Here is a 27869-nt window from a genome sequence, read left to right as displayed (position 1 = left end):
ACGAATGGTAGCGTTGTCCAATACAATACAGTTGGGTGCTTCAATGGAGGGCAACAAACGATGTTTAGTCAGTTTTAAAACACCTTTGCATCGACCCCAGAATAATATTCCAGATGGTGCAGAGAAGAAAAAATGGCATGGCATCCTTTTAAATATCCAGTATCATCACCACCTGCAAGAATAACAATGATTCTCTGTCCAGAACCCATGAGCCTTTTTCTGCTTGAATAATCAGACGTCCAATATTTTTTCGGATGTATATTTACGCTCACCCATACATCTTTGGATGATATCCATATCAAAGTTATCTATGATACTTTTCCTGCCACGTCGATCTACACCGGTGATCTCTCTGTCGTATTTCGATAACGATCTTCTCATGGTTGATTGTGAAATTCCAAAACCATTTCCGTCCTCTCTAATGACTGATCGATAGATACAAGAAGACTTCTTTTCGCAGTTTTACGAGAGCGGAACCGATAGGGATTCCGTACCGTATCGTGTTGTTTAAGAGCCTAATATGTTGTTAAAACCTTTAAAGGCCCTGTGAAACGTTCATGCATAGACAGAAATTTGTCAAAGTTATATAAACAGTGTTTGTTAATTTGACAATGTTGAGTATACAATCACTATTTCAAATGATTTAAAGCGAGAGATTTCATATCAGTCTTTGGTAATTGCGAAATGATGTAGATAATATGCCTTAAATAATAAATTCAAAATTTAATACAAACTACATAAGTGGTATGTTTATAACACTTAAAGAGAATTATTATTATTTGGAAAGAAGTATGACGTAAACTCATAATCACTACGTCAGCACAAGATTTTTTGGATATAGATGAATTCATTCATACTTTGTGGTGCGTAACTTGATTTCATTTTTTACAGTGTAAATTCTATAATTTTATGTCAGCTGTTTTAAAGTAGTTATTTATAGGTCTTAAAGAAGAAAACTTTGTTAATATGGCATCAACACGGTCCAAAATCTAGATTCAGGTAAGACAAATTGATTCAGGGGTTGACACAAATTTTTACAACTTTTGATAGAGGGACAGCTGAGAAAAACCAGAAAAACACGCGCCATTAATAAAACTGACTATAGCAAGGTACTTAATAGTTGCATTACTACTACTACTACTACTACTACTACTACTACTACTACTACTACTACTACTACTACTACTACTACTACTACTACTACCACCACTACTACTACTACTACTACTACTACTACTACTACTACTACTACTTATACTACTACTACCACTACTATTTCTACTACTACTTCTACTACTACTACTACTACTACTACTACTACTACTACTACTACTACTACTACTACTACTACTCTTGTTACTACTACCACTTCTACTACTACTACTACTCTTGTTACTACTACCACTTCTACTACTACTACTACTACTACTACTACTACTACTACTACTACTACTACTACTACTTCTACTACTACTACGACAACTACTACTACCACTCTTGTTACTACTACTACTACTACTACTACTACTACTACTACTACTACTACTACTACTTCTACTACTACTACTACTACTACTACTACTACTACTACTACTACTACTACTACTACTACTACTACTACTACTATTACTACTTCTACTACTACTACTACTACTACTACTACTACTACTACTACTACTACTACTACTACTACTACTACTACTACTACTACTACTACCACCACCAGTACTTCCACTTTTTCTGTGGATAGTAATGCTGCCACTACAACAAGTACTTCTGGAAATTTGAGCGACGAGCTGAGAATCAACTCAGTTTGTTTCCGTAATACACTAAAATCTGATTTTTACAGAGACTCGATTGAAAATTCATTCAGTTCGAATCACCCGTTAGACGTCCTTTTTGTTCTCGCACTTTTACAATATCCGTCACTATCTATTGTCAAGTGTATAAAATGCTTTGCCTAACTATGCGAAGCCTGGATTGGGCTTATGCGACATTTTATATTTGTTATTTATTCACTGATCACGCAGGACATCGTTTGATGTTATTACACGAGAAACCGTACCTCTTGCCCAGCTATGACACACAATTTACAAAGACACATACAAATAGAAACAGGCATACAAACATAATACAATACACACCCACGTGTGCACCGTCTCCATGGAGAAATGATAATAAAGAGTAAAGGCAAAGCTTAAGAAATTCAATATTTTAAAGCTACCCCGTCATTTATTATCTCCTTTCCCGAGGACACGAAACAACACATGGTGCGTTTTGCGTTTGTTTGCTCAAGGATCCTAGCAACGAATCAACTTTAGCTCAACCTATTAATGAGGACCAGAGTCCGTAACCACGGCTTAAAACACGTGATCAGACTTATCTTTAACATTACTAAGCAGCAATTCGCTGGGATTACGAACACGAATTCGCGGAACACAATATAAAGGGCTGCGTGATCTCATTAGTCCTTGCCCCTCTTGATCTTCTTTACTGTTTTTTGCTTGAGACTGCTATCTTCTAAGACTGTAAGTATATTGAAGTGTTAGCATTATAATATGTTGGTAAACCACTGGTATAATATGATTATTTTTGTTACACGGCTGTTAACCATTTAGCTGCCGTATTAGATTTGGCCAGAAAACTCGTCCTTCAAATATCGATCGATTTAAATGACCCTCATCTTTGCAACAATTCTCAAACCGGGTATCTCGCAAGGTTCCAGGATCGAGAGTTTCTGCCAAGACGAGGGTTTAAGTCGATCGATATTTGAAGGGCGAGTTTTTGACCAATTAAAAAAAAATACTTGTCTTTCCAGAGTACGGCAGTTAACTTGTTAAGTCAATTTTATTTAATTAAGAATGTCAATGAACGGTTTAGGTAGTTACTAACAAAACTCCTTTGTAACCCCCTTACTCACTATCTGCTTCTACTGTCTAATGTCGAACCGTCACTATGTAGATTTTGACATGTTAATTCATTATTATGCTTGGGGAAAACCCAATGCCAAATATTTTTCATTAAAATAATGTCAAAATTAATCACGAAATTGTCGTTCGATTAAAAAAAATATTTGTTGTTCAATTCAGAAAATTATTGACTTTCGGTTAATTAGAAATAATCAATCAAAAATATATGGCACATTATGTGAATGTAGTCACCTCCGACTGACATCTTCTAAGATAAATAATAAGATGAAGCCTATGTGTAATTCGGTCAAACCACGAATTTGCTTGACTCACGAATGGGAAAGAGCGACGTGCACTTATTTGCATATATGTACACGTCAGGAAAAAGAATTTTGTAATTTTATTCTAAAAAAGTCTATCATCAGCCAACTCGACCCCATCACCTTCTAACAAGTCTTTTTAAAAATGAGATAAATTAAAAATTCGCACTCGACGCAGGTGTGAATGAGCACCTGACTTTAGGCAGAGACCGATATTGCAGGAGTTTAACTCAAAAAGTCCGCCTAACAGGCGACTGGTACTATATAAGATTGGAAATATGGATCCATATAGACTCTTGAAGGAATAAATGAAACACTGTGAAGCGAATGGAACATGACAAAATCGTAGAAATGCTCTAAATGAATATTCACGTTTATATTTTATCATTGTTTGGAGATCTGTCCTGTAATTCAAGTATTCAAACTTTTGTCGATATTGTTCGTTTCTCCGACTATATATATATATATATATATATATATATATATAAATATATATATATATATATATATATATATATATATATATATATATATATATATATATATATATATATAATAACTATGAGCAAAACTAGCAAGAAAAAATAAATAAATAAAAAAATAAAAAACAGCCGCAAAACCGGATAGACTTTGGTGAGTCCAATCACAAAGATAAAACGGTGGTAACATTTCAGATAATCGTTGTCTCATCGATTTGGTTAAGGGGGAGGGGGGGGGGATGCGAGAGAGAGAGAGAGAGAGAGAGAGAGAGAGAGAGAGAGAGAGAGAGAGAGAGAGAGAGAGAGATTAAAGATTCAAGCTAAAACCAAAACAAAACGAAGAACAACCAAACAAAAAAGAAAGAAAGAGAGAAAGAAGAATAAGAAGAAAAAGATGCATAAATGAAACAATTAAAAAAAAACATTCTGTTTTGTCGATCAGGCGGTTTCTAAACCAATCTCGATAACATTATTTCCAATCACCACCCTTTTTGTAGCATTGTCGTCTAATGTAAGTGCGCCTATTATTATTATTATTATTATTATTATTATTATTATTATTATTATTTATTATTATTATTATTATTCATTATTATTATTATATTATTATTATTATTATTATTATTATTATTATTATTATTATTATTATTATTATTATTATTATTATTATTATTATTATTATTATTATTATCATTATTATTACGATTATTATTATTATTATTATTATTATTATTATTATTATTATTATTATTATTATGATTATATCATTATTATTATTATTATTATTATTATTATTATTATTATTATTATTATTATTATTATTATTATTATTATTATGATGATGAATATGATGATGATGATGATGATTATTATTATTATTATTATTATTATTATTATTATTATTATTATTATTATTATTATTGTTATTATTATTTATTATTATTATTATTATTATTATTATTATTATTATTATTATTATTATTATTAAGGGGGCAGCGTGGCTCAGCGGTACGGTCTTTGCTTCGTACCCAAAAGGTAACGAGTTCGATCACCCGCCGCTGCGTTGTGTGGCCTTGAGCAAGTCACCTAGCCCTAGCTCACTTTGCGGCGCTGCACTGCGGCTGACGCCTGGGTTATTCCAGTCTTCCCTTGGAATAGACCCTAAAGACAAATTTTCACTTGGGGATGAATAAAGGGAATTTATTTATTTATTTATTTATTTATTATTATTATTATTATTATTATTATTATTATTATTATTATTATTATTATTATTATTATTATTATTATTATTATTATTATTATTATTATTATTGTTATTATTATTATTATTATTATTATTATTATTATTATTATTATTATTAATTTTTTTAAATTATGATTATTAATATTATTATCATCACCATCATCAATGTTATTATTATCAATGACAATGATCATCATCATTATCATCATCATGGCAATACGTTTACATTCAATTAAAAAATACAATATATGGTATGGGTTGAATTGAAATTTATGATTTAAGTGTTACTGAGCATTAACCAATCAATATATTCCCTGCAACATTGCCCGTTCCGTTCCCTTCAATTTTTAAAAATTCTTGTCAACGAAAAGGCCTGACAATAAATATCCCTTAATTCGCATTGTGCTAGTTACAAAGAAAAACGGTTCAAACATATTTCCAAAAGGCCGAAACGATGCTTTTATGAAACCCGCATCAGCGATGATCGCCGATCGCTGCCCGGCCCGTTTTGTTGGGAAAGGGAGGGGGGGGGGGGGGGGGCTATGTTTATTCCCATCCCCAACCCAATAATGTGGCAACATTAAAAGTGAGATGGATTTCTCTCTATTGTCGACGTACAGCTATATTTAGTATAAACAGATGAATTGGTGAGCTCCATATTTTGTGAGTAATTATCACATTATTTTGAGACTGATGACGGAATAGAGCAGAAAAGTCTTGACGTGACACTTTCTACTTTTCCTGTTCTAAAATCCTTGGAAATGTGTATGTAACCAGCCCTTCGGAGGACTAATAATGAATAGGTTATATATTGAATCATTAAATGGCATAACTACTTTAATAGCAGGATGCGTGTATAGATTCTTAAGGTTACTGGGCGTAAATGAGCGAGATGGATAATCTCTATTGACAACCCGCATATATGTAGACTAGAAAATAAGATGCCATCGCTCTGAGACCAGAGGATCATTTACACAATCTATGTATCCAGTCCTCCGAAAGAGTGGTTTTACACTTCCAATGAGATGAGAGGCATGTTTTTTGACATAACACATGTCTCGTTAAAATTGTTAGAGCTGATTGTTTCTGGAAGCTAACAATAGCAAAATTTGCAAAAAAATTTGCAAAAATTTTGCAAAAAGTTGCGATTAATTTTCCTAAAAACCCATAATTCGTTCATGAAAGAGAAAGGTATTTGTTTGTTTTTAAGGGTTTCACAGCGCTTGCAACAAATTAAGGTCATATCAGCACCAGTAAAAAATAAGAAAATGAGATCTAGTAAAAAGTTCTGGAATTACAATTAAAGTACCCAAGAAAAAGGAAGAACACGCTATCAGTGTAATTTTGAGATTATCTAACTGTTTCATCCTGACACAAGCACAAGTCCCCCAGTGATGATAATGAAAATTTGTCAAAAAGGAGGAAAGTCTACCGGCCCGTCAGTCAAACCCAAATCTATTGCAAATATAACATAGCTATTCATAGTTATTTAATATAGTATTGGTCCTAAAGCACTTCTGATCATTAGACACATCCTGACCTTTTGGAAATATAATTTAATGAATTAAACATTTTAAAGGCCTATAATGTCGCCCACGACACCAAGTGATTATGATAAACTTTTGGCCAAAAAGACCAGGAGGTATTTGTTTTTACATAACAAACCCGGTTAGTGTCTGTATTATTGCTACCTTGTGATGATGCAGCTTATGAATAAGAATCGTTAATTAATTGCACAACATATTCCATCAACAAATCAAATTTAAATTAGCCTTTAAACAGTCATTTCTTAAATTGATCAGCCTAATTTATTATCTCTCTATTACCAAATGATATCTATAAACATAATATGAAAATAGAAGGGTGGCTGAGAGAGCAATGTGGATATGAGAGAGAGAGGGAGAGAGAGAGAGAGAGAGAGAGAGAGAGAGAGAGAGAGAGAGATAGTGAGAGAATTGATGAATTTATTATTTTTAAATTGTTTTATAATTAGACACAAGTTGTATTGAATACTATTAACAAATTCAGAACAATCAAACAAAAACAAAACAAAAAAAATCAAAAAGGAAGAAAAAAAAAAAGACAGGTTTATAAAACTTATAAAATCGCCATATGTACTATCGTGCTACAGCTAAAAGGTACATAAATACATACACCCATTTGCTCCATCCCCTTCCCTTTCGATCATCTTCTCATTTATGGCCACCATGTGTCTTGTGCTACTTTTGACAATTGGCGCCAGTGTGTCTAGACTAACGTCATAAATAAAGGAGTGTCACCAAAATTCATGCAACTGAGCAGAGGTGTCAAAAAATGATAAAAGGCATATTTTTTTTCATGAACTACCACTTAGCAGAAAATGTTTGACATGACAAAAACAACGGAACATTTATGAAAAAATCAGCGGAAGATTATCATCACTGGTCCCCACAAAATTTTCAAAAAGAATTTTTTTTTTGGGCTAAATCTCGAAAATTTGCAAAGATTTGCAAAAAATTGCAAATTTTGCGGCCGCAATGCAAATCAGCGATTTTTTTGCCATTTTTTGCGGCCGCGATGCAATAAACTGCCATGACAGAATTGTCCGGATGTAAACTATAGCAGTTCGTGCGCCTTTAAGTAAAACAATCACTAGTTATATACGCATGATCAATCGTACCATCACAGAAAACCTTGTGTAACCTTTAACGTCTATAGATAGAATGAAGTTGACGTCACCAAGGTCTTTGTTATTGTTTTTTTTTGGCATCCGCGTTTATGAGTAATTCTCACTTAACTGTATGATCTGGACTATAAAAGTTCATGGTTACACAGAGTTTTGTGTGCATAGTATGCGCTTGGCTAAGAAGCTCACAACATTGCCATCCGGAAGAGTACGGACCAACAGATAGTATGCGCTTGGCTAAGAAACTCACAACATTGCCATCCGGAAGAGTAACGGACCAACACACAAAACTATGTGTAAACATGGACTTTTATAGTCTGGTTAATACAGTTTAGTGAGAATTACTCATGAACGGGGATGGCAAAAAACAATAACAAAAGCCTGAGTGACGTCAACGTCGTTCTATCTATAGCCTGATTCTAATCGCACAAGTAGCTGTTGAAAAACAATAACAAAGAGCAGAGTGATGTCAACTTCCTTCATTCTATTGTTTGCAAGTAAACGGCAATTTTGTCTGAGCCGGCTTTAGGTATGTGTAACAAATCCCGCGTTTTGTTTGATCAAAAATCTACTGATTAATTAACACAGGCCATTAGAGAGGCCTCCGGATACTCCCGATAAGATGATTTGAATACTGTGGCCTTTACAACGTGTCAGTTATCTTCAAGCAAGCTACATAGAACAAACGTTCCATTTACATATTGTACAGGGCGTCTGCTAACAACACTATTGACATCCGTCACTGCCTTTACAAATACCTGAGTCGAGTGGGGCGAAGTGCCCTAAGCTTAGGAACTACAGATTTTAGTAATATGGGGACTGCTATGCCCACCATCGTTTGTCATTGTTACAAGACATAACTCATACTCTACCAGTATTTTGGTATTTTGACCAGAAAATTTGTCCTTCAAATATTGATCAATTAAAATGACCGATCGATATTTCAAGGACGAATTTTATGTCCAATTTTTTTTTAACGTATCGTGTCCATCTGGGAGGAGTTTCTCGGAAGACAGATAAGGCACTTTTGAGAACATCCGCGTTAGTACTATGCTATCCCGCCGCTGAGTATCGCGCTCGAGTGTGGGGTAGAAGCAAGTATCGGTAGCGCTGTTAAAAACACAAAGAATAGGGCCTCTTAATGGCAGCAATCCCCCAATGTGCAGCGGCGGGAGCAGATGACCTGTCCATGGCTTAAGGATGTAGAGTGGGAACTGGGAAAATCCTTCTCAGACGAATAAGGGACCGTGCCCCTGGTACGAGCCGAAACAATTCCCGGCAACCTTTGTACTTAGCTTCCCTGACTCCGGACGGGTGTACACGGAAGTCAACTTGGAAAAATTCGGTCCCTCACTACACTCACTTTTCGAGGTTACCGTGAACTTAAGAAATGTGAAAATACAAACAGAGTGGGCCAACATCCCGTTCGTCATTTACACGTTCAAGATGGCGTCAGGCGTGGTTGCTCTTGTGTGTTTTCGAGAGAGAGAGAGAGAGAGAGAGAGAGAGAGAGAGAGAGAGAGAGAGAGAGAGAGAGAGAAAGAAAGAAAGAGAGTATGTGTGTATGTGTGTGTGTGTGCGTGAGAGAGAGAGAGAGAGAGAGAGAGAGAGAGAGAGAGAGAGAGAGAGAGAGAGAGAGATTACCTTCTTCAACTTCGACCCATCGTTTTTTTAAAATAATTATTCTGTTTGAATGATTGTTTGCTTTTTCATATAGCGGCCGACGCTTTTCTACAACTGCAATCAAACATTCGTCATCCATGTTGACAATGGGAGCTATCTATAGATAGAATGCGCTTGGCCAAGGAGTTCACAACATTGCCATCCGGAAGTATAACGGACCAAAACACAAACTCTGTGTAACCATGAACTTTCATAGTCTGGTTGATACAGTTTAGTGAGAACAACTCACAAACGCGGATGGCAAAAACAAAAACAAAGGCCTGAGTGACGTCATCTGCATACTATCTATATTACCTTTCCATGTGCTCGAGGTCATTTGGCACATTTAAATAATAATATATATGTGCTTAAAATGACCCACACAGTGAAAAGTGTTCACAGTTTGAGAAAAATCCAACATCACAATTGGTCATTTTGCTCTGTGTGACTCATGGGTATGTTAACAACTTTCATTCACACAGCAGCGTGTTTACATTTATTGAGAAATGTTCAATCGTTGTACAGCAACAAATCATGTGATCGATGACAAGGTTGGACGAAAATATGAATATGATACAGATCGCTCCCATTTGACAATTTTAAAATACACACTTGGCCCCTTGTGTCAAGAGGTCACCCCCCCCCCCCCCCCCCCCCCCCCGCCGCCCCCTCTCGAGCTTTTCAACTGCCGCCAGGACTCATTCCCGCCCCTCTCACCCCATTGACCTATATTCTGTTGCATCGCGGATGGAAAATGAAATAAATTTTAATGCTGCAGTAAAACGAATTTCGCAGTCCGTCCGGTAGTTTGAGATGAGAATCACATATAAGCCGTGAACCTGGAATTTTGTGGGTGCACTCTGTTCCCGTATTGAGAAGAAGAGTGTTTTAGGTTCATCCGTTGAGGAAGCAATGTGAACGAGTGAGAATGTAGTGTGATGTTGTAAGAAACGTGGGAACACTCTGTCTCGTCCCTTAGTCTTCTCGAAAGTGGGAGAGAAGTTGCCTCGATTCTGTGCTCGAGTCTATAACCTGTTTAATATCAGTGAGGACTTTCTACCTGTTCCACATGCACCTTTTGTGGCAAAGAAACCGAAACTGCAGATTGTCTAGTTGAGCGTCGTACTGTGACAAGGCTACCGGGTGGGTTCGCGACCGTGCACGAATGCGGCAACGAATTCGAGGCCTTGATAGAACATCATAATGCAGTGCGAGACAAAACCATTAGAAGCTGTTGCTGCCCACTTTCGCGGTCTCAATAAAGAGAATAATAAGGATGTTGCGGCGTGACATTGATGCCATGCATTTAGCTAAAATGCTCACAACATTCGCCAGCGGGATATAAAGTAACAACACACAAAACTATGTGTAACCTTGAATGTTTATGGTCTGATTTATAAGATTTAGTGAAAACTAATCACTAAAAAATATAATAACAAAGAACTGAGTGAACGTCAATTTTGTTCCTTCTTTATTTGGATAGAATGAAGTTAACGTCACTCAGGTCTTTGTTATTGTTTTTGCCATCCACGTTTATGAGTAATTCTCACTAAACTGTATTAAGCAGACTGTAAACGTTCAAGGTTGCGCGTAGTTTTATGTGTTGGCCCGTTAAATTCCCGGAAGGCAATGTTGTGAGTGTCTTAGCCAAGCGCACAGCATCTATATACACATTGTGGTGGAGCAAGACAGGGGGTACCGTAACATGAAGATTAGACTAAAATAAGGCTCAAGGACCACACTGTAAGGGGAGAGCAAATAGGGAAAGAAAGAGAGTGATGTTTCAACTATCTATATAGTACAGTGAGCATGAGTAAATCACGAATGCTTATCTTTATGGGAAAAGTGAGCAAAAGACATACACACACACGCACACACAGACACACACAGACACACACGTACACACACAGACACACACACACACACACACACACACACACACAAAGACACATATATATCAGATGGTCACAAAAAACGCCCAGCTCTTTGTCGGCTTGTTTCTCTAAGATTCTTTATGGGATTTCTTTTAAATTCAAAACACAAATAAAACAAAACCTTATACGTAGACTATCAAAATTTTATGAATATGAATTGAGAAATAAAAAGGATACAGTCATTTTTCAAAGCCATTTTCAGAAATACAATATCAGAGAAAAATGACGCCACATTGCAGAGTACAATGGCAATGATCTTAAGTTTTGTTGCCATTTTTAGCAAACATTGATTATGTTACCATAAATTTTATTTCCATCATAATTCTCCTCGTTATGCAAGAATTCGTCTAGATAGCACATTCACACACATCTACCTATTTTGGTCCAACGATTACAAAGTTAGCACTATACGTGGTCAATAATAGTACCGCCGTCCTCTTAAATGACGCAAGTCTCTTTTTCCAACTTGAAATGCACTTCCAAATTTTCTCAATGGTTATCTCCTTCCAGCATAAAATAATTCTTTCTCTCAACGTTTCCTCTGTGAGTGCGGATCTTTAACCACTATAAACCTTCTCGGTCAAAGGATTCCAAATTGCTTAATCCATTGGATTCAGGTTGGGTGACTGAGTCTGCCAGTTGTCTTTCTCTTTGAAATGAATATTCTTTTTTTTTTCGAGAGAAAAGCTTGTGTTCTTTTGTTTGTATGAGATGTAGCACCATTTTGTTGAAAAATGAGATGCCATCCTGGATAACGGTGTTCACGGTTTCACAAAAGATTTTCTTCCGATAGTTTTATGTAATTATCAGCATTGACTTAGTCTTTGTCGTGTCAAGGAAGTGTATTTGGGTCTTCTTTTCCCCGATATCGAAATGTTTAGGCGATGTTACAAGCTCATACAATTATTTTGATATTTTGCAGTTCTATTGACAAAAAATTAGTTCTATTAGTAATGAAAATTCGGAAAAGTTATTTTTAAAACAGTTCGTCTTTTTGGGTTTTTTTTTGAGTTTTGCTTTTTTTTTTGTGACCACTTTATATATATATATATATATATATATATATATATATATATATATATATATATATATATATATATATATATATATATATATATATATATATATATGAAAGTAAATAAAAAAGATGAACTGTGTTTTATATCAGTTTAACATCGAAACAATACATCATACTCGAGTTGGACACGAACATTTTAATCATGTACGAAATTCTTTTTATTCCAGAAGGCAAAATTCATATGCCGATTAGCACCCTCTGATATTAACTGCATTCAATCTTCTCACCGTGATTTTTACACTAATGGAACGTTCAGATGTCGAATAGGAATGATATATCAGCAATATTTTACAGCCCATGAATTGAACTGACAAAAACAAATTTAGGAATGTGTTCATTGAAAATTGGGACGTTTTAGGAAGATGAATAACAACAGGCTAAATATATTAAAAACGCATTCTACGAACTCCAGGTCATATTTTTCATCTCTTGTAGTGGTCATTTAATTCTTGGATGAAACTGAATGTTTTACTTCTTGAATACATTAATTAAGACAATAGAAGAATAAAATTATGATCCCGAAATGTTTTGCCTCATTTGCTTTTCTCTACAGGGATACTCTTTATTTCTTGATTTTGTCCACATTTATATAAAGGTTCACTTTAGGTCCAATTTCTCAGTTCACAGAGCACACGCAAAGGGACCGAAATCAATCCCGGGTGCAGTCGAGATTTTCTTTGACCCATCTGTCCACCCAGCTGTGATTGGGTAGCTGGGTCTATTAGATCTGGCAGAAAGTACCTTGCGATAGATAGCCTCCTATCCAAAGGATAGCAAGTAATTGTCATTGTCCGTTTCACGCTATAGAATTCTAGAAACCGGGATAAATTCCGGCTCCATGGGCCTAATGGAGGACTACTTTACACAATCCTAAGAAGCAGAGTCAAAATAATGCTACATTTTGAGGTTTTGGAAAATGTTGGTAAAATTTCTACAGAGACTTTTACATTGAATTACCGGAATGAGGATGAGACTTGGTTCCTTTCCTGATTCCCATCTGCTTCTTTCCAAAAATAATATTTGAATTATATTTTCTACAAATCCTCGCGTGTTTTGATCGCCATCTCATTTTCATTCATCTTGTTATATCTTTATTTCTCTATTTATTTTCAGATTTTAAAATGGCATCAACGCTCACGTTTCTCATCGTGTCGGCGGTGGTTGTGTTCTCTGGCGCTCAAGCAGAGTTGTCCAAACACAACGCCAACAAGCTTATGAAGATGACAACGGAAATCAACAACGAAGTAAAGGATGCTGATTGCCTAAATAAGTATAAGGCGAAGGTCACCGTACTTAAAAAGGATTCAGATTTCCTAGGCTTATGCACCAGTGGAACATCAACTGTCAAATGTGCTGGTAATCTCGGTAAAAAAGTCGATGATATCGTATGTAAATATGTCGAGGCATCAAAAGACGAGCTAGCAAAGGTAAAAAAAGCATATGATGCTGCAAACATTTCTGCTAAGTGTCAAGGTAAAGTCGGTAAATCGGCAGACTTCACATCATGGTCATTCATCGAATCGCTCTGTGAAAAGATCACCAAAACCAAAAAAGCAGAATACGAGAAGGAGTGTCCCAATGACCTCAGCAAAGTGAAGACAGCTCTTCTCTGCTCAGCTGCTCCAGCCATCCTGTCAGGTCTGGCCACCCTTGGGTTGTGCCTGATCGCAACTCTTTTCAACAAGATGTAGGCTGGTTAAATATTGTAGGAATTTTTTTTATGATATGATTAACATAACAGTTTAAAGGTTCATTCTGTCATTCTGTCACTGATCACCTGTTTTATATTTGGTCAAAATTGTTGTTTTTGTTTTAAGATTTAAAATCTTTTTTTTTAAAATTAACTTGGAATTTATTAGTGTGTTGAAAACACCGTTAACCGTTGCAAAACGAGTGATCGCATTATTTTTTTTATTTATCATTATCATCATCATCGTCATCGTCGTCATTATTATTACATTATTGTCATTATTATTATTATTATTATTATTATTATTATTATTATTATTATTATTATTATTATTATTATTATTATTATTATTATTATTATTATTATTATTATTATTATAACTGTTAAAATTATTTGAAGTTTTCTAAAATTTAATGTGATTTAATCATTTTACATTTCTTTATTTTAAGACTATTTTTCATGTATTGTTAAACCTATCAAAATATGAAAGAATGATTTATCTTTTGGAATGTTTCAAAATATAAGGATCATATGATTGCTATCTATGATTTCGATTTTGAATATGGTTTACAATGAGCTTTCTGATTGATAAATAAAGATCGATATATTGCCAGTATATATATTCAATACTATTTAAAATTTTGTTTTCATTCATTTTAAGTTTTTAATATATCCCAGAAGGCTATATAAATTTTAAAAAATAATAGGTACATGTATATGGCATTTCTACGTTTTCTTGTGTTTGCTGGGTTTCAACATGTTAAATATAACTTCCCTTCGTCTCAATCCGGTTATTTTGTCGGGTCAATCAATTGACGAAAAAAGAATTAAAAACACAAATGATCAGTTTGCTTGTTAGTTCCTTAAAAGTAATATCCTTTCTTATTATACAACAAAAATTCTGGCTATAATTCAACTTTTCCATATATGTAAACCGTTCCAGCATAATACCGTTTTGAGACGATACGTCACAAATGCGAAATCTCCGTTTCATACAATTCAATTCCACTATTAGATATCCCTTTTACACCTGCGATTTTACAATATCAGCCCCTGTATGTAGCCAGGTATACTTTTTAAAATATTTCCATTGCTAAAATGAAGACATATATTTCGGATTATAATTTCCCCAAGTATAGTGCACAACGAAAGTAAGGGATATTTATCATTGATAACTGACTGTAATGAGTTCATCTGTAAAGACGTTGTAATTTGTACTCACTACTAGATAATCTTCTCGCCCTTATGGCCATTGCCAAAGCTGAACCGAAAGATATGTGAATTATGGGTTTTCCTAATTTGTTTAACTCTCACTTAACCAGTTAAAAATTTAACATTCACCTGGGAATTTTTAAAATGTTTTGCTTGTCAAATTCATATTTGTTGGATATATTCTTTTTTCCATAAGTGTATTTCTATTTCGGTCTACACTTTATCTAAAAATAATGCTCCAAAGACTGTCACATGACGACCACCCGGAAATTGCAAGAATGATGGTTGTCTTACAATAGGATTCAATAGTCTGATGTCACGTCGCCCAGCAACGAGCAGCTTGGTTCTAAACAAAGAAAATCATCATCATCATCATTGCCATTTTCACCCTGGGTCAGGGTATAGGCCACAGACAAACAGTTTCCATCCTTCTCTATCCCGAGCTAACTTTTTTTTTATCTCATTCCAGGTCTTACCACTTCTCTGTATATCAGCTTCTTTAATTCCTCGGCTTTGTCTGTTGTCCTTCATAAATTCTGTCATTCCAGAAACTCTTCGGTCGCCCAAGCTTAAAAAAGGATTTGGTTTGTCCGTCTGCGTTTCTGTAACGGTATGAGTTTAACGGAAAGGGGTGTTAAGCCTTTGCCAACCCCCAACCTGGAGGACCAGGTGACTCAAAGATGGGGGAATCACACACCATTAGTCGCCTTTTACGACACGCTGGCTTGTCGTTGGGCTATTCTTGACCCTCTCAGTTAAGGGACCCCGGACACCACACGGTGCTTTTTATTCTTCATGCTGGTTAGAACTTTTTCATTTGTCATGTGGTAAGAATGTATAAAAGTCAAAACATGATCAGATTTATCATGTTTTTCTCCTCTGGATACACTTTTATGCTCGTCGGAGACGTATTTCATAAGGGCGTCCGCCAATGTTCCTATAGTTTAAAACCAGTTGCTTAGTTACTCTGCGTCATTACGAGGGAAGTGACGTCACGACTGTTGAAGCGTATTATGATCCGTAACTTAACACACATTACCGTTAGACCGGTAATGTAGCTGACGCTCCATTCACACTCCAGCCACTATAAAGTACAGGCGCTACAATTTATACTCCATTTTATCATTGGTATTCAACGTTCATTTGTTTATCGTTGTGTTGACGAAGGGTTTGTATCCGAAAAGTTGATGGGTCGGCGCTGTGGAAGATGGACAATTGCTCAATGGTCAGATGTCATGTTTAGCGACGAATCAATTAGCCTTAGATAGAATTCGATAATGAAAGAACTAGGGGTCTAATTCATGGACCGGGACTATGACAATAGCCCGGGACTAAATCCGTAGTCTCGATCTAAAAGGCGTTGTAAGCTATTCATGAAGCCAGACACGAGAAGTCTAAGACTAAACGAGGGACTAAACGGGTGAAATTTACACCCGCGATCTAGCAGGCATAAATAGCTTAGTCCGGGACTAAATAGCAAAATTATATGTGCTACACGATGGGGGAAGTAATTGTACAGCGATTAGAACAAGGCTACCCGACCGTTTTTGATTTCGATTTTAATTTTTTTTTCTGTTTTGGCTTTGTTTTTGTTTTTGTTTACTTTTCTCGAAGATTCGACAATAGCACATACACTCCTCATCTTGCCCATTCCAAACATTCCCCAGGGACTCCTCCCCCCATACTGTTTCATAGTAATTTCCTACTATTACTATTACAACTGCTGCTACAACCACTACTATTTCTACTACTACTACTACTACTACTACTACTACTACTACTACTACTACTACTACTACTATTATTATTATTATTATTATTATTATTATTATTATTATTATTATTATTATTATTATTATTATTATCATACTACTACTCTGCTACTACTACTACTACTACTACTACTACTACTACTACTACTACTATTATTACTTCTACTACTACTACTACTACTACTACTACTACTACTACTACTACTACTACTACTACTACTACTACTACTATTACATTTCTATTATGTCTTTTATCGTCCATTATTTTCTAGACAGTTCACGTCTCTCACTGGCCATATCATTTCTATCACACCATTGGGATCCACGCCACGCTAACGATTCATTCACACTCCAACCATCGTTGAGTACAGACGATGCAATTTATACTGCATTTCATCTTATTTGTTTTCAATATTTATTTGTTTATTGTTGTGCTGACGAAGGGTTTGTACCCGAAACGCCCATTGTCTGTATTGTTCCCACCGATGCTTCTCCATCATCACTCTTTCGTTATTATTTTCGGGACCCCAAGCTTCGGGCAGCCCCCACCGCTCTCTACTTACAACAACGCTACACCTTGGATAAGCATCGTTTAAATGCCACCATTACTTATATTTACTAAAAACATTACACACATGCATTCTCAAACAATGTTACACCCCTAAACTTGTCTCACACTATTTTTCTTTGTGGGGGGAAAACCCCGATCAAAACAAACACAGTATAATATGATATGATTTCTGTGCTACTTCGCATGACGCATGCGCAGCTGGAAAGTTTACACATTTCTATGACGTTTTGTAATACATTTCCCGGGAATTCCCAGTTAAAAATAGATTGACCTCTGTAGTGTAAGACTTCAAACACGTAGTCCGAGACTTGATAGTCAGGGACAAAGTCTGACTCCATGAAAAGCTTACTTAGTCTCTGAAAGTCTCAGACTATGCTATAGTCCGAGACTATCATAGTCCCGGTCCATGAATTAGACCCCAGAGCTTTGAGGCGTTGTGGAGAACGATACAAACCCTGTTTGTAGGGTTGTCCGTGAAGGTTATAGAGGAGGTAGAGTAATAGTTTGGGAAGAGATCACAATGGCTGGACGAATCGAGATCCATGTGGAGTCACCGGTCAGTACTATCTCGACAACGTGATACGATCACACTGTGAGCCATTTTCTAGACCAAGGGATCATTTTCCAGGACAACCGCTCCATACCCCACCGTCCTAAAGTAGTCCTTGAATATCTTTTTTCAATCATTCGATACATTTAAATATACTGTACTATCCACTTCTTTCGTCAAGCATTATAATTTTTCTGGTTATGAGGAAACCGGAATCCTATTACATTAAACAGTATGTCTGATGCTCAAACTTGCAAAGATTCACAGGTGCAAAAAGACATTGAAGCTGCTCTCTTCAATCTTAGGGGAAAGACGATTCCAAATCGCGCTGGAAGACGCTACGAGCAAAGTTAGGAAATTGAAGAATGGGGTCCCTCGGGGTTCTGTTCTGGCGCCAATGTTGTTTAATGTCTATATTAGCGATATGCCGAACACTTCCTCCCTGAGGCTGGGATACGCGGACTGGGCACTCGGTACTCAAAGTAAAGTGTGGACCCGTCTCGAGAGCGTACTCAGCGAGGACGTCACCAGACTCAAAGCCTACTAGACAAGTGGTACCTGAAGATGAAAACGAAAACCGTGGCCACCTATGCAGTGGCTGACACACAAGTAAACTGAACATCCTTGTTGGGGGCCAGCCACTCCCATTTGAGCCGCATCCAAAATACATGGGGGTGACGCTGGACCGCTGCCTTATCTACCGGGTGCATCTCGAAAGAGTTGCCAGGATGATAGAGAAACGCAACAGTCTTCTGAGGAAACTGGAGGGATCAACTTGGGGTGCTAGCTAGTGCCGCGCTGAGGACCGGTCCTTGCGATCCCACGGTCCTTTAGCTAAGAACCGGGGACGGGTCCCAAAGTATAACCTTTCAACGGTCCCAGCGATTCTCGCGCTATACTACTTCTTTGTCCCAGCGATTCTTAGCTTCGGTTCTTTGCCTATCTTCCACTAATCACCACTCATCCCATTTAATTAATCGCACCCACCCCCTTTGCTAAACGACACAGACGACTATCTCCCCCCACTCCGCAAAACGCCCTCTCGTATGTGGGATGGGGGGAAGCACGAGTCGCATGACAATCATCAACGCCTTTGACGATTCCATTATACGGGGTAATTTTCAAAATTTACTACACCATAATGATCGCAATGACAATGATCTATGATGAAGGCAGCACCCCTCTTCTCTAATGGGTTATTGTTTGAAATTAATGTGACTACTAAAGATGCGTGTGTGTATATATATATTATATATATATATATATATATATATATATATATATATATATATATATATATATATATATGTGTGTGTGTGTGTGTGTGTGTGTGTGTGTGTATGTGTGTGTGTGTGTGTGTGTGTGTGTGTGTGTGTGTGTTTCGAACCTAGCAAGACCGAATTTTTGTTTTCTTTTGTCTATCTCTTGTCACCACTCCTCTCTATCGCATTGTTGTCATTTAAAATAATACAATAATATTACAACTGTGTTTGGTGCTTTAACTAATCAAATAATATGAGTTTCACATATTATATCTTCCATCTAAAATAACAGTTATAACGTCTGTATTTTAAAAAATCCCAATAGAATATTTGGGGACCCCGATAACTCAGTTGATAGAGCACTCTCTTTACACGCAAAAGGGCCAGAGATCGATCCCGGGTGCAGGCGATGTTTTTTTTCTGAACTCCCTGTCTACTCAGCAGTGAATGGGTAGCTGGGTTTGTTAGATCTGGCGAAAAGTACTTTGGGATAGACTACTTTCATATCCAAAGGATACATTGATCCATTTTAAATGGAGCTTTTATATAGCGCAATATCCACTAAATATGCTCAAAGCGTTTAACAATGGGTCCCTGACTAATAGCAACACGTAACATGTAGAACGAGACCTGACGCCTGTTAGGCGATGTTACAATTTTTTTCCGACAGAGACACCACTGTTGACGACCAGGTACTCATTTTACACCTGAGTACGGTGATAGGATGTGAGTAAAGAGTCTTTCAAGGACTCAACTAGGCGCCGAGCGAGGCTCGAACCCAGGACCTTCCGATCCGAAAGCGGGTGTCATACTACAAGAGCACATAGCCGCACAAAAAGAGAAAAAAGGAATGGAGACACCAAAAAAAACCCGCAAAAAAATATTTTAAAAAATCAAGCGGAGGTGCATTAAAACAGCACCAAACATGAGTACTGTACTGTAAGGTAAGTTCTCGATCCCAGGATCGTGTTTCAACTCGGCTCACGTCAGCTACTTCAGTTTTATTTTCGCAGTTGATTTTCTTACCACAACCTGTTTCACACATGGACAACTGTATGTTGCTGTGTCACGGGTGCTTACACTTCATGTTGGGCCACACCGAAAAATCAACAGAGGATGTACCAAGTTACACAGATAACGTTGTTTACCAATCTGCCCTCATTAAATGATGGTGGGTACAATACAGGGTTGCCAGATTATTTTTCAACAAAATGCCAGGGGAAGACTCAAAAAATGCCAAAACACTCAAAAAAATGCCAAAGTCTGTTGACTCCCACCCCCACTAAGAAAACTACTCACTTTTGATAGACAATTTACTATCATATCCTGGTGGCTTGCGTGTTTTTTTTTCTTGTTTTTTTTTCTTGTTTTTTTTTGAATTATACTAAATTTCCTGTTGGGGTAATTTTTTACCTACTGACTACTAAGTGGAGTGCTAAACCACTACACCACGGTTGGATTTTAAGAATGAAAAAGAAATACATTAACATGAAAGGTAAATACGTAAACAGTTAAATAATTATTGACAATTAAGAAAACTTACTGTTTCGTGTTTCTTATGATGTTTTTTGTTGAATCTGGTGCCATTTGAAGTATAATATACAAGAAAAGAAAATGCCAAATGAAAATGCCAAATGCCAAATGATTTTTCTAATGCCAAACGGTTTTCAAAAATGCCAGATTTTTGGAATCTGGCATTTAAAATGCCAAATTGGCAACCCTGGTACAATATCGAATGAAAATAGTTCTTTGGCTGTCATTATTCCCAGACGCCTGTCTGGGGATAATAAAAATTCGTTATCCCCAGACAGGTGTCTGGGGATAACCAATTTTTGTTATCCCCAGACACCTGTCTGGGGATACTATCCCCAGACGCATGTAGCAAGTGGGCAGAAAGATTTTATGCAAAATGCCAAACTAGGCGTGAAAAATACCAAATATTCTGGAAAAAATACTAGTGGTTGTGTCCCAAAACAGTTAATATATCAAGTGATATTTAACACATGATGAAAGTAAATAGTGATCAAATGTCAAATCCAGCTCTTTTAAAAAAAATATTTTAAAGCAAATGGATCAATGAAATTTCTTTTGTTACTTTGATCTGAAAACGTCAAACTGGCAATTCGACTTTTTATTTTCAACCAGGAAGAAAGTTGTTAATCATCAAATCTGTTCATAGTCCACCAACCATTTAAATTTTCATTACCTACCTACCTGTTAACTTTATTGACCATCTCTTGTTTCTATAATTTGCTCATTCTGGCCACAATTTTGGGACGACCGGGAATAATTTTTATGTCGCGGACGAATTCCTAGGCCATGGTGTTGTTCGCCCCAAAGCCCAAAACCCACACTAGGGGAGGGCATCCGGGTCACCAAAAGGTCAACGATGCTTTAGGTTTTGAGAAGTCAGGTCATCGACGACTGAGAAGGTACCGACCTCGACTTAGTTCTCGATGCTTTTCTCGTCTCGAGAATCTCGGTCGTCGATGCTTCTCGTATTGAGTCCCGAGTCCCGAGTCTCGAGACTATACTGCGCGAGCGACGCACGCGTTACTAACAATGTGTACTATCTGCATTGTTCACCCCTCTCTCGTCGGCGATGATTTCAGCGAAGCTCGAGACGTTTTTGCGTCTCGATGCTTTTTTGAGTCTCGAGACTCAAAAAAGTCTCGAGCATCGCTCTAGTCATCGGTGCTTTCATTCAATACCTAGTCATTGGTATTGGGTATTGACGTTATATCATATTTTAAACAGCTAACAAAACACAAACGTCGTAAATAGATCAAAATGGTTATAGGTATCAATGTTTTATTATTATACAAAGTGAATTTATTTAATGTATTTTAAGTTTTAATACAAAAAAGCCATCCAAAGCTCAGTTGAAGTGCTACTTCTCGGGAATTCCCGACTTTTCCTTGGTCATCGAGTTCGGGAAGTTTTGAGTGTTGGTGGCCGATGACTTGAGGTATCATCGAGACTTCCGCTCGACACTAACCCACACCTGTTATTTTCCTGTCTGCTTCGCACAAGACAATACAATTTAGTATCACACGTCCACAAAACTAGATCCAACAACATACTTTTATTCGAATCAGAGATAAAAATAACTACCAAAACAAGGAAGCAAAAATGGTGGAAATATGTTTAGCTCATATATGAATTTAAAACATTCTGATAGCGGTGTGGATAGGCAGCTCAGTGGGTTAGGCCACCTTTCATTTTACTCCTTTTAGCTGCACAGATTCGCCCCAGTTGCGACCGCCCCCCCCCCCCCCCGGACACACACACATTTTTTTTTTTTTTTACTTTTTCTTTCTTTCTTCCCAATTGGTTTTCATTGTTTTCACTTTTGTTCCGAGTTCCGAGCAAGAGTTTTTTTTTAATCAGTTGAATTTTTTATTTCTCCGATAATATTATTTCATTATAATTTAATTTGCTCTAGATCTATTATTGTTTTTTTTTTTTGTTTTGGTCAAATGATAATAATTATAATAATAATAATAATAATAATAATAATAATAATAATAATAATAATAATAATAATAATAATAATAATAATAATAATAATAATAATAATTGTAATATTTGTTATTATTATTACTATTACCATCATAATCATTATTATATTATTATCAATAATAATATTATTTTTATTATTAATACTCTTATTATCATACTATTACTATTATTATTATTATTATTATTATTATTATTATTATTATTATTATTATTATTATTATTATTATTATTATTATTATTATTATTATTATTATTATTTTTATTATTATTGTTAACACTATTCCCTGCTCCGAGGGAAATCTCTCTTTTTCTTTTTTTTTTTTTTATATTTTGACCTAAACCTTAGAGTTTGTTTTTTTTTTGCTAAACCTTTATGTAAATGTTCCGTTTCTGAGCATGAATTTCTTAAATTGTTTTTATTTTTTAAAACAATTATTGTTTTTATTTTTAAAACAATTATTGTTTTTTTTTCTCCTCTATCTGACCATTTGGTCGCTCTCTGAATATTTCTGTTTGTTTGCTTTTTAATTATTTATTCTTTTTAGACACTATTTGAGATCGGAGTGGGGACGAATATATTTGCTAGAAACTAGAAAAAAACAAAAGAGAGAGAGAGAGAGAGAGAGAGAGAGAGAGAGAGAGAGAGAGAGAGAGAGAGAGTTTAATAATATAAAAAGAGGTGGGGGAGGATGGATGGGACATTTATTCCTTTCAACGTTCTGTAAAAAGAAGACGGAATTTTTAAAAAAAAAAAAATACGTTACCAGGATTCGAACCCACAACGTCGATTATGGTCAAACTTCCAGGCAGACGACTAAACCATTCGGCCATGACACCCACTTCGAAGTCGACGCATATTGTGTATATGTAGTAACAACTGATTTTAATGTTGATAATTTTATGTTTTTATAGATATTTTATTAACTTTCCTTATTTCTATGTGCATCTGGAAACATTCCATGTTCTGGAATGTGGATAATTGTTTAAAAGAGCGGCGTTTCAAATATGCGTCTGGGGATAGTAAAAATTTGTTATCCCCAGACAGGTGTCTGGGGATAACAAATTTTTATTATCCCCAGACAGGTGTCTGGGGATAATCACAGCGTAGTTCTTTCCCCTCGAAAATGCGGGATTTTTACTAGAATGGCAATTATAAATAATCTATTGATGCGCATGAATACAAACCAAAGGTTTTAGTTTTGGATCAAATTGTCATTCAAGCAAAAGGAGAAAGGTACAAATTATGGTGAATAGAATTACTAATACCATACTATGTGCTTACAAAATATCTAATAATCTTACTTGTAGGGGTGGAATAAACGTTTTCACTCATTTATATTTTCATCGTGCAATAACACATACTCGCAAGCTCGTTCTGCTATTGGGCACAATAAGAATAACTCGCATACAAAGAATTGACAGAATCGTATAACTGAGAATGAACACCGGCTCGCAAGATTGTGATAGCGTGCTAAAAAATAACTCATTTAATCAATCCAAAACAATGAAAGAATACTTTATATAGTATACTGATAAACTAGGGGGGCGGAGTCTGACTGGGACTTGGGACGGGCTGGGGATGAGCTGGACTTGTGGGCTGGTGGAGCACCGGTCATGGTAGCAGTGTTGGTGCTGGGACTTGGTTGAGACTGGGGCCGAAATGATGGTTGCATCTTTGTTTACAAATTTCCTCAAAAATATGTTGTGGTGTCCCAGTTTCAGTTTTGCAATTGGGTTTTTTCCTTTTAAACTTCATTGTCTTTGTCATCTCTAAAAATCTTCATGTCTAACGACGAGCAAACCAAACTTGCTCCACTTCTTTTGAAGAACCTATCGTGAAACAAAAGACGAGGAACAAGGCTTCCCCCTATCACGCCCAAAGGGAAAAGAGGTGACCGCATAAAATCAATACAAACTTGACGTGACACAAACACACATTTAATACAAAGTCCGTGAAAACGTGTATCAAATATTGTTCAAAGACATAAATTATCCGCAAATGTTAACAGAATACTAAAATAAATGTTGAAACAAAACTGTTTTCACCAGCCTGGATCTCAGAAAATAAAAGAGCAATTCCAGCCCTGTTGCCAGCAACTGTGGGAGTGTCAGGTTGGTCCTCATCAGCCTTAGTTTGGCCAGCATGAATGATTTCACCAGTTTCATTGCGGAATCCCCAGTCCCAGCACAACCTCGGCCCAGACCCATCCCCGATCTGGCTTCGCCTTACCACTAACACAATGTACGGACTTGTTCAGCTTTGTTATTGTGGAGAACAATATGTTTTCTATTAATGGTATGGATTTAAGTGAAATAATACCCACTTCTGCTAGCTCAATCGCATCAACACACAAAACCATGTGTAACCTTAAACGTCTACAGTTTTTTGAGAATCTAGTTAATACTAATCACCCAAATGGCGATCTAAAAAGAATAAGCGAAGTGACGTCAACTTTATTTTGTTGTTGTTATTGTTGTTCTTTGTTGTATTTTCTTTCTTTTTTTTCCACTTTTTTTTTTTGGTTTTGTTTTGTTCTTTTTCCTTGTGTTTTTAATTTTTTTTAAAAAGGATTTATGGCACTTGCAACACATTTAGATTATATTAGCGCCAGTAAACCGTTAGAAAATTGTATATTCAAAAATTCTAGGCAATTAAAGCACTTAATTAGGAGAAAAGGTAAATTGCTTCAATTAGGTAACAGATGTGGATTCCAAGAGCATACCACAAATGTAATTATTTTGAGATCACCCATCAGTCTCATTTAGACACAAGCACAAGATCCCAATAGCGGAATACATTCAAATGTCTTTCTTTAATTGTTCAAAATAAAAATGCAACCATTACAGGGGAGATGATTTAAAGTGAAAAAAAATCACCTCCCAAAACTAACACTATACTTTTGACTGTTTCCCTCTCAGCCAAGGACAATGGCAAGGGCCAGGACAAAACCAAGTAACCCCATTCCAAGACAAGGACAAAAAGCAAATCAGAGAACAAAAACGGGCCGGGGGGGAGGGTGTGAGAGATAAAAGACACAGCGAGTGATGACCCCCTGTTCACCGTGGGAGGTCGAAGACTCCATCCAGGATATCAGCTTTATTCATACTATTAGAGCGGCATACTGATAAAACGCCTTTTAAATTTGTCTTGAAAACTTTTACTCATATATCCATCTGTTTAAATGACTCCCAATTTTGGTTGATATAATTCAAAGATTTCTGGTCAAACTATGAAAAGACGTTTTATCAGCGTACAGCAGAATTCCCTCTTTCTGCAAGAAATGCTTTGGCTTTATCATGTAAATTATATAATTTAAACATCCTTTTCATTTTGCTCCTATTAAAATACGGATTAGATAAATAGTGACACCTAACCCATTCATAATGTAGGAATATCTGATTCAAGACCGCATTGGGAACCAATTATGACCTAGAAATTAGCGCGCAAAAACAGCCGACAAAGTTATCAAACACTGTTGTTGCTGTGGATGAATCTTTTAATTTGATAACATAGGCTACTCTAACATAAATAATATAATTTTAATTTAACAAATAATCATCAAACAGATGAAATAGATTTAGAAATCAACGCCATTGTATTCTAAAATTTTGGACGATTTACAATGCTAAAATTCAATTTCCTTACTTTTGAACTAAATAAATTCAGAATAAAGATATTTCTCACTAACAAGCACCATATACAAATGCTATAGAACTTTAATTCTTATATATCTTATCGTATCGTATCGTATCGTATCATTTAAGAGCTAATAGGCTCTGTGTAACTTTTATGAATAGATACTATTTATCAATTATATAAATAGTAGTCAATGTCAATTAATTGATAATATTGAGAATTAGATATTTAATACATATAAAAGTGTCATATTCAAGATTCGTAGTATAATTAAATCTATTTGCATTCTTTTGGTATGTCCAACTTGTACATTCGAGAGATTCAAATAATTGATATACAAAATGATATAATATCCAATGTCAAGATACATTTTTCGTCAAAATCAAATATCATTTTGGTAAGCTCTATATCAAGACATTCTTAAAATTATCAATTGAATTAGAATTTTTTGTGTCAAACTTTAGATTATTAAAAAATTGGAACAGTTTGAATAAGATTAGATTTTCTTATAGACGAATCTTTCAACAAATATCTTAAACATATCTCACCTAGTGTTTGTAACATGCGAATAATTTAAAAAATCATTACAATCTATATTGTAAGAACCGTGCACGAGTCTATATACGAATAAGATCACCTCTTATTTTACGACATTTTAGTAAAGGCAATTTTATATACTTTTATCTTTCTCAATAGGATAGATATCGAATGTCGGGTAAAATTTTCGTTACGCGACTTTGTACGTTCTCAATGTTAACAGACTGTCGCTTAAATAAAGGACCCCAAATACTAATTCCATACTCTATACAAGGTCTTATGACAGACTTATAAAGTTAGACAAACGTTTTAAAATCAAGATAGCTAAAGCTTCTGTATATAATTCCCACAAGCTTGTTCGCTCTTTTTATACAATCACATATATGTTCATCAAAACAATTTATTATCAAAGATGACCCCCAAGTCCCTTTCTGAGCATTTAGTTGGCATAACAGTCATATTATTGTCAGCTGTGTTATAGGAGAATAAAGGATTAGACCTACCAATGTGCAGCACTCTACATTTAGTAATATTGAAATAAAGCTGCCAATTTTCAGACCAATTGTATAGTGAATTATATCAGTTTGTAATATATCTTTATCTAATGTTGGTGCATAAATGTTGGTGTCATCAGCAAAATTGTGCATTTAGAATTTATAGTGTCAGGCAGATCATTTATATAGATAATAAACAGTAAAGGACCAAGTACACTGCCCTAATATATGTGGATGTATACTTTTATTTGTATCAAGTTTCACTAATTCATTAAATACATCAACCTTATTCACCACAATATTATTCAAACAAGCGTTAATAACTCGGC

The 27869-nt window shown here is 35.7% G+C and overlaps 1 protein-coding gene across 1 annotated transcript; it reads left to right on the top strand.

Annotated features, from left to right (window-relative positions):
* The first annotated feature begins 2390 nt into the window (after positions 1-2390).
* On the top strand, positions 2391-14615 carry LOC144965330 (uncharacterized). Its single transcript, XM_078900564.1, has 2 exons — positions 2391-2528; positions 13407-14615. The coding sequence occupies exon 2, from the start codon at positions 13415-13417 to the stop codon at positions 13982-13984; it is 570 nt and encodes a 189-aa protein (XP_078756690.1). The 5' UTR covers positions 2391-2528; positions 13407-13414; the 3' UTR covers positions 13985-14615.
* The last annotated feature ends 13254 nt before the right edge of the window (positions 14616-27869 follow it).

The sequence above is a fragment of the Berghia stephanieae genome, chromosome 2 (assembly GCF_034508935.2).
Source record: "Berghia stephanieae isolate SIO BIC M18660-M18661 chromosome 2, UCSD_Bste_1.3, whole genome shotgun sequence".
Classification (NCBI taxonomy): domain Eukaryota; kingdom Metazoa; phylum Mollusca; class Gastropoda; order Nudibranchia; family Aeolidiidae; genus Berghia; species Berghia stephanieae.
The sequence above is the reverse complement of the archived record's forward strand: the minus strand, read 5'-3'. Positions and strand labels throughout refer to the sequence as shown.

Coding starts and splice junctions, on each gene's coding strand:
- LOC144965330 (XM_078900564.1), top strand. CDS start 13,415: ATGGCATCAACGCTCACGTTTCTCATCGTGTCGGCGGTGGTTGTGTTC.